Source organism: Colossoma macropomum, unplaced genomic scaffold (assembly GCF_904425465.1).
Source record: "Colossoma macropomum unplaced genomic scaffold, Colossoma_macropomum, whole genome shotgun sequence".
Lineage (NCBI taxonomy): Eukaryota > Metazoa > Chordata > Actinopteri > Characiformes > Serrasalmidae > Colossoma > Colossoma macropomum.
The window spans coordinates 48,764,759-48,772,349 of NW_023494791.1; the positions used below are offsets into that span (position 1 = coordinate 48,764,759).

A 7,591-nucleotide genomic window follows, 5' to 3' on the forward strand; every position below is an offset into this window, starting at 1 on the left:
TATCGCTTTAAGGAAGAAGACTAAGGCCTGCAGCACTAGTGGTTTGGTCCTCATGTGTGTGAAATGAGGAGCTGGTCTACTCTCAGGATCTTCCTGACCACTGAAGATGGACATAATGGCAGACAGCGGTCACTTCTGTTTAACCCTTAGAAGTCTAGAGTTATTACTGTCGTTTTGCTCTGCAATTTAGGGCGCACTCACACCAGCCTGGTTGCCTGGTACCGTGCCCGAGCATGACTGCCCCCCCTTATAATATAAATATTATAAAATATATAATGAAAGTAGTTGTCCCCAGGAGTCATGTCACTGGTGCTACCGCGTAGATTTACATATACATATTATACAATGCAGTGATCTTCTGTTAATCGCGCTGCATGTATAAGAAGGTTTTTACGGAGGCAGCTGACGCTGAGGGAGGGATTACTCCCCAACATTCACTTCTTCAGTAAGGTGAGAAACGGACCTGTTATATTGTCAAATGTCGAACCCACATATTGTCAAATAAGTTGCATCACTGATGCCATGTTCAAGTTCCGTGCTCAGGCATGGTCAGCAATCACACTAGTCAAACAAACTGGACTTTGGGGGTTAAACATGCTCTGGCACAGTACGGATCACCAGTTGTGAAAAGTGAGTACATCCTTATTGAATTACCGTTACATTCTGTATGGACAGGTGTGAGTCTGCACTTCTCACTCTTTTCTCGTTTATTCCGATGTCGACAAATGCTGAAATAGCAAAATGTAAAGGAAAAAAGAATGTATGCACAACAATAATGACTTCTCATTAAGCTCAAATCAAAATAAAATATCTTCTCATGTACTAATATACAGTAACGCGGTCTGGACTGAACGTTTGGAATCTGCACGATTTCTACACTTTTTTTCAGTGAGCTACGAGGTAAAAATGATCAACATTAAAATTACAGCACACTCTTGTTATCGTCAGTGAACTTCTAAGGGTTAAAACACTGCGTACGCCAGGTTACAATCATGAGCCCGTCTGATTTCTGTAGAATATGAAGCATAGTTTAGGCTTAGCTGGAGCACTGAGAACCTTCCATCTTCTGTTTTGCAAAACTGGGCTGTGATAAGAGTTCCGGTCTGTAACGAACGAAGCAGCAAGTTGGATTAAAGCGATAGTTTGGCTAAAAATCAAATGTGCCCAATTTTCCCACTTTCCCCAAAATTAGTCAACCAACCAAGTTTGGTGTCTGAAGTTTTCTTCTTTAGTTTTACCACCAGAGCTACCAGGCTAATGGAGCTAACAAGTGATTGAAGCTAATTAGCATGGTGCTAACTGCATGCCCAAATCAGTTCAGCGGACTCTAATAGACTCGATTATGCAGTTTCTGACGCTGTAGTGCTTTAATCTATTCAACACACTTTCACACATTGTTATGTATTTGCATTACTTGTTAGCTTCATTCATTAGTTCTACAGTAGAGTCACTGTAGGACTAAAGGAGCAAACACGTCTTGGATGACTGAGGATTAAAACTCGATTTTTTGCCAAACTATCGCTTTAAATTCCATCCGTACACCAAAGTCAGGACCAGAATCCGGGTCTCATTCTATAAGGCGAGTCTCTGGGCAGAATGGGCTCTAATTTAAGCGGCCTGGTTCCGTCCCTGCACTGGCCTTCGTCTGATTGGTCCAGAAGACTGTCATTCACCCAGGGAGAGCACGGGGTCGGCTGCTCCATCGGGGTGGGTGGGACTACCGCGCCCCCACTGAACTCCACAGTGGGTGGGGTTTCGGTGCTGGATGTGCGAGCCGGAGAGTCTCCCCATTGGCTGTCACAGCGGGCTCGGGGAGAGGGGCGTGGCCTGGCTAAGAAGTCCAGAGTTTTGGGACGTTCCGGTTGGCAGCGGCGGCGCGGCGTGGGCGGGAAGACGAGGTTTGGGTCAGGAAGACGAGGAACTTCAGAGGGGTCATCTCTCACTGCCCACGGACTCACTGCAGGACATGCTGAACACGTACAGAGAAAATAAACGATTATATTAAGGATGCAACAATGTACTGTGTTGAATGGATTGCAGTGTATCGTTTTGTATGGCCTTGTATGGCTGTATAACTAGTGTGTTAAGATAACACATATGTTACTAGATAATACACTGCGATACACTGTGTTGTTTTCAGGAGATGTTTCTGAGGAGATTAAATATAAGATAATCCACTTAAACACGTCAAAAGAAAACAAGCAAAAAAACAAAGATTCCAAAACAAAAACTACAAAAAAAGATTAAAGACTACAGAGAAAATGTGGCTCCTAACAACCACCTGGAAAACCTGGTAGACCCCAAAACTGCCCCCATCAGATAAACAGCACTTAAAGCTTTCATCTCTGAGAGAGAGGAGAAAATCAAGCTGATCAGATCTGAAAACATCCACAGGTGTTTCTGTCCATCCTTCCACTGTGAGAAGACGACTCAGCGCTGTGGGTCTGAAAGGATGTGTAGCTGATCAAGAAGAACCTCACTGAGAAAAGGAGACGGACACATCAAACAAAGAAGCTGAACGATGGACTGACCACCCCAGAGTCCAGACCTCAACACCACTGAATGTGATTGATTACTTCAGAAAATGATCAACCAGCTTCTAAGACGGAACTTTGGAGGTGTGTCTGCAGATTCTTTGAGGAGCTGAAAGTGAGGCTCCTGAAAAGAATGGAAGCTGGAATAAAGGTGAAGAGTGACTCACTGAACACTGAACAGCTGAGAGCAGATTTAGCTGCTGAGGCTTCTGTGTGATGTTTTGTTAAATATATGTTTTCTGCTTTTTTCCTGATGCTGAAAAATGAATATTTTGTACTTAATGGCTGTAAATGAACTAACTGAAGGTGCACAGTGCTGGATCTGGTAGGTGTTTTGCTACATTCACTGGAACCTCTCATATAAAACACTATAAATGGCTGACCTGTGTGCTCCTGTGTGGTTCTTGCAGGTGTTGGCTGAGCGCTGTGCTGCGTGTTGTTGTTGTTTGTTGTGCCGCCCTTCTTTATGGCTCCGTCGGAGGGCGTGCGGTGCAGCCTGCGGGTGGCGCTGGGCGCGGCGGGCACGTGTGTGGGCGTGAGCGACTGGCGAGGGTTTCGCTTAAAGCTCTCAAGATGCGTGTTGACGAGCGGGTTGGGGGGCGGCGGCCGCAGCAGCGACGGTGCGGGAGGGGAGAGTGGGCGGGGCATCAACGGAGGGGGCGAGGGGGGGCGGAGCACCAGCAGCTCCTCGCTGTCCGAGCGAAGGAGAGAGCGGGTCGAGTTACAGTCCGAAACAGAGGACAGAGAGAGGAGCGTGAGGGAGGGAGGCAGCGGCGGGGGCCGCAGGGGGCTGTCCCTTTTGAATAACTTCCGAGTTGGGGGGCTGGAGCTCCGCCTCTGGCCACCACCCACTCTCTGGAAAAGCCCCTCCCATTTGGGGCGGGCGCCCTCCTCCAGCCTGCCCAAGTCCAGCAGGTTGAAGCCGAGCCCCACGGCCGCCAGCACCGCACCACAGCCCAGCATCAGCACATCTGACCTCTGACCCCCACTGGGGCTCCGCCTCGAATAACTGGGGGAGGAGTCAAGGCCCTGGCCAATCACAGCACTTTCGGAGCCGTAACTGTCAGAAATAGAGCCCTCCCTGTGGAAGGGGAGGCAGAGATATGACTGGCTGGGAGAGTCTGGGGGCTCAGATGGACAGCAGCAGTCCTCATTTTCTACAGACAGAGAGAGACAGAGAGAGAGAGACAGAGACAGAGAGAGAGAGAGAGGGAGCAGAGAGAGAGAGAGAGAGAGAGAGAGAGAGACTTTGTTAGGAAAATGGCTATATATATATATATATATATATATATATATATATATATATATATATATATATATATATATATAAAATCAGCTCCACTGACCATACAGTTTCACTCTGTAGTTCTACAGTTGCAGACTGTAGTCCATCAGTGTTCTTCAGTGGTCAGGACCCCCATGGACCCTCACAGAGCAGGTACTATTTGGGTGGTGGGTCATTCTCAGCACTGCAGTAACACTGACGTGGTGGTGGTGTGTTAGTGTGTGTTGCGCTGGTCTGAGTGGATCAGACACAGCAGTGCTGCTGGAGTTTTAAACACCTCAGTGTCGCTGCTGGACTGAGAATAGTCCACCAACCAAAAATATCCAGCCAACAGCGTCCTGTGGGCAGCGTCCTGTGACCACTGATGAAGGACTAGAGGATGACCAACACAAACTGTGCAGCAGCAGATGAGCTATCGTCTCTGACTTTACATCTACAAGGTGGACTGACAAGGTAGGAGTGTCTAATAGAGTGGACAGTGAGTGGACACAGTGTTTAAAACTCCAGCAGCACTGCTGTGTCTGATCCACTCGTACCAGCACAACACACACTAACACACCACCACCACGTCAGTGTTACTGCAGTGCTGAGAATGATCCACCACCCAAATAGTACCTGCTCTGTGAGGGTCCATGGGGGTCCTGACCACTGAAGAACAGGGTAAAAGGGGGCTAACAAAGTATCAGAGAAACAGATGGACTACAGTCTGTAACTGTAGAACTACAAAGTGCACCTATATAGTAAGTGGAGCTGAAAAAATAGAAACAAGGAGGTGCTCATAATGTTATGCCTGATCGGTGTGTATATATATATATATATATATATATTCATAAAATTGAATAGTTAGTAGTATAGTAACATAACATGTATATGTTCCCAATTCGACATTCAGTGTGTGTTTACCTGTGTCTGTGTTTAAGTATGTATTCGTATGTTTGTGCAGTATTTCTGAGTGTTGCATCATCTCTCCCAGACTGCCCCGTTAGAGGCAGTGCCCGGTGCCCATGCTTCTGTTTAGCGATTCAGCGGTAGACGACAGGTGGTCTGTCCACTAAAGAAATCCTTTATTTTCCCACCTCTATCTGCTGAATCTGTAGTGTGTGGATTACTGCAGACTAACTTCACTAGAAAAGAGCAGAAAACCAACTCAAAACACACTAAAACTCAGTGGGTATTTCTTTCGGCCCACTGGCTTCTGTTATAAGCGTAATCTGAGTCAACTTGTTTTCTGTTGAGCTGAAATGATCATCTGTGGTAATCGATCGTACAGCACTGACGCAGCAGATAGAGATTAGACGAAAAAACACTGAAACGTGCCTTTAACTTGACCTGCTGTACCTGCCAGACGGCCCAGGCATCGTCCTTAGTGGAACAGAATGTTTCCGTCCACAGATCTCTGATTGGCCGGCACGTCACTAAGCAACAGCAGAGAAGGAAACCTGCTCTCCTCCCTTCCCAATCCGAATGACTGTGTTCCTGCAGCAGGACTCAGACAAGGGCTGCTAAGGTTTCACTGTTTTTAACTCAGAGTGAATGTAATTGACTCTGTAATGTGTTATATAATTAAACATACACTGTATATACACTCCTTGGCCACTTTATTGGAAACACTAACTATGGCCCAATCCCTTTTCACCCCTCGCCCCTACCACTCAACCCTACCCCTCTGTTTTGTGTGTTCATGTCTAGGGGTAGGGTGTCCCGATTCTTGTTGAGATAGAGGGGTGGGGTGAAGTGTTGGGGCTACATGACCCTCCAAACGGAGGTTTTTCAGAGACTCCAAACAGAGAGTTATGAGAAAAGAAGAAAAACCAGCAAGATGACTGAAAAAGAGACCAAAGAAACCCACAAATGTGAGAATTTGCTCTGTTACAATAACCACTGTATTATCTTAGTTTAATACAGTTTCAGTGTATTTTGGTCTGTTTCTTTATAACAAGCATATAAAGTTGCTAGTAGTTCTAACGTCTCAGTAGCTAAATTTCCTGCTCCACCTTAAATAGTCCAGCAGTTACAATCTGGCACCTCAGGCATCAGAACTGCTGCACCATTTAAGGTGGAACGGGAAAATTCGAGCAAGAATCTGGTGAATATCAGACTTCAGCTTCATATCACTGAAGAATTAGGGGTGGGTGATAATAAATAATTGCCCCCCTCTTTGAAGATCATATGATGCCCTAAATGTAACTAAAGCCCAGCAGTGAGGAGCTGAACTTTACCCTCCTCTGCTGTCACTGCAGACTGGCAGGGTCGCCTACAGAGCAGCGCTGGTAGCTGTTAATGAAGTGATGCTCTTTTTATTTGAGGGTCCCATTTCAGAGGAAGATTTCAACCACTACCCTGGAACTCAGTTCAAATGGGTTAGGGTGACACTCGAAAACAAGGGGTAGGGGTAAAATAAGAAATGGGCCTGTATGGGTTCACTTTGTAGGTTAACAATTGCAGGATATAGTCCATCTGTTACTGCACATCATCAGCCCCCCTTACTTCATTCAAAGGACCACCACTGACCAGATATTATGTGAGTGGTGGTCCACTCTGAATACAGCAGTGACACCGACATGTTACTAGGTGTGATGCTGGTGTGAGTGTGGCTTTCACAGCCTGTATACACTTCCCTGGCCACTTTATCAGAAACCCCTTAGCTTAACCTTGCTAAGTTGCTACAGGTGTTGCACGTTTTAGGATGTCATCAGGTTTCATATGTCAGACAGCTTTGGGTCTCAAGAAAAACACGGTCAGTCTCACAACTGGACATCAAGGGTGCTTTCACACCTACTTTGTTTGGTCCGGACCTTCGGACAGTTCAGTTTGGTCCCAACCAAAACAGCAGGTGTCAGAGGTGCCTCGGGCCACGGTCCGGACCAAAAGAGGTGGTGTCAGTCCGAATCAAACTGAACCACTGTTCGGTTCGTCAGCAGTGTGAAAAGACTTTTTTGGATGGTGTGACTTTCAGACCGATTACAGGAAATTGAGTCAGGATGTCATCACCTGTTAAACAAAGCACTACGTCCCAAAATACGGCTCTTCAAGGGTTCTTTAGTAAAGACAGTGGTTCTATAGAGGACCATGAACACTCAAGAAACCTTTGCATGACTAAATGGTTCTTTAGATTGATGGAAAACGTGCTGTAAATGATTCTATACAGCACCAAAATGGTTCTGCTATTGTAAAATGAGGTGCGGTAGCTCACGGGGAGGAGAACAGATATTTAACTGCAATTTGGTCCAAAGAAAAAGCCAAAAGTCAACTTGCATTAAAATGCCGAAATGTCTCACTTATTCTCTGAGAGGATGAGAGAGAGAGAGAGAGAGAGAGAGAAAGAGGGAGAGAGAGAGAGAGAGAGAGAGAGAGAGAGAGGAGATTCCTTTTTCTCCATTCAAACAGAAAATCCTGCCCGCTGATCTGACCGCACGCCGCCGTCAGACGGTCCTCTAGAAACCAATGATTGTCCAGTACAGGGAGACGCAGCCCACGCAGGTGATGACGACAGGACGCAGGTGTGTCATGCAGAGCTCTTTAGTCGCTTGATAAACTGCAACGAGGTACCAAAACTAACCGGATCAGATGTTCACACTGTAACAAAAACATGAACCTCAGTTTCGACTTTCAGGTGTGAAAACGGCGTCAGACGAAACGAAACAGCCTCAGACAATGAAGCTCACGATTCTGTTCTTTCTTAATAGATTAATTACAGTTTTGTGACCAAATTAAAGATGATAAACTACAACTTTTACTGAACTGTGCTGTTATTACGTTCCTTTATTTGACG

At 46.1% G+C, this 7,591-nt stretch overlaps 1 protein-coding gene across 1 annotated transcript in view; it reads right to left on the reverse strand.

Annotated features, from left to right (window-relative positions):
* Positions 1 to 1,547: 1,547 nt before the first annotated feature.
* Positions 1,548 to 7,591, reverse strand: part of map3k9 (mitogen-activated protein kinase kinase kinase 9) — an 18,635-nt gene continuing 12,591 nt past the window's right edge. Inside the window, exons 8-9 of the mRNA XM_036573535.1 lie at positions 2,918 to 3,691; positions 1,548 to 1,957 (exon numbers count right to left, since the gene is read on the reverse strand). Of these exons, the coding sequence (XP_036429428.1) occupies positions 1,548 to 1,957; positions 2,918 to 3,691 (1,184 nt within the window). The remainder of the gene's footprint in view (positions 1,958 to 2,917; positions 3,692 to 7,591) is intronic.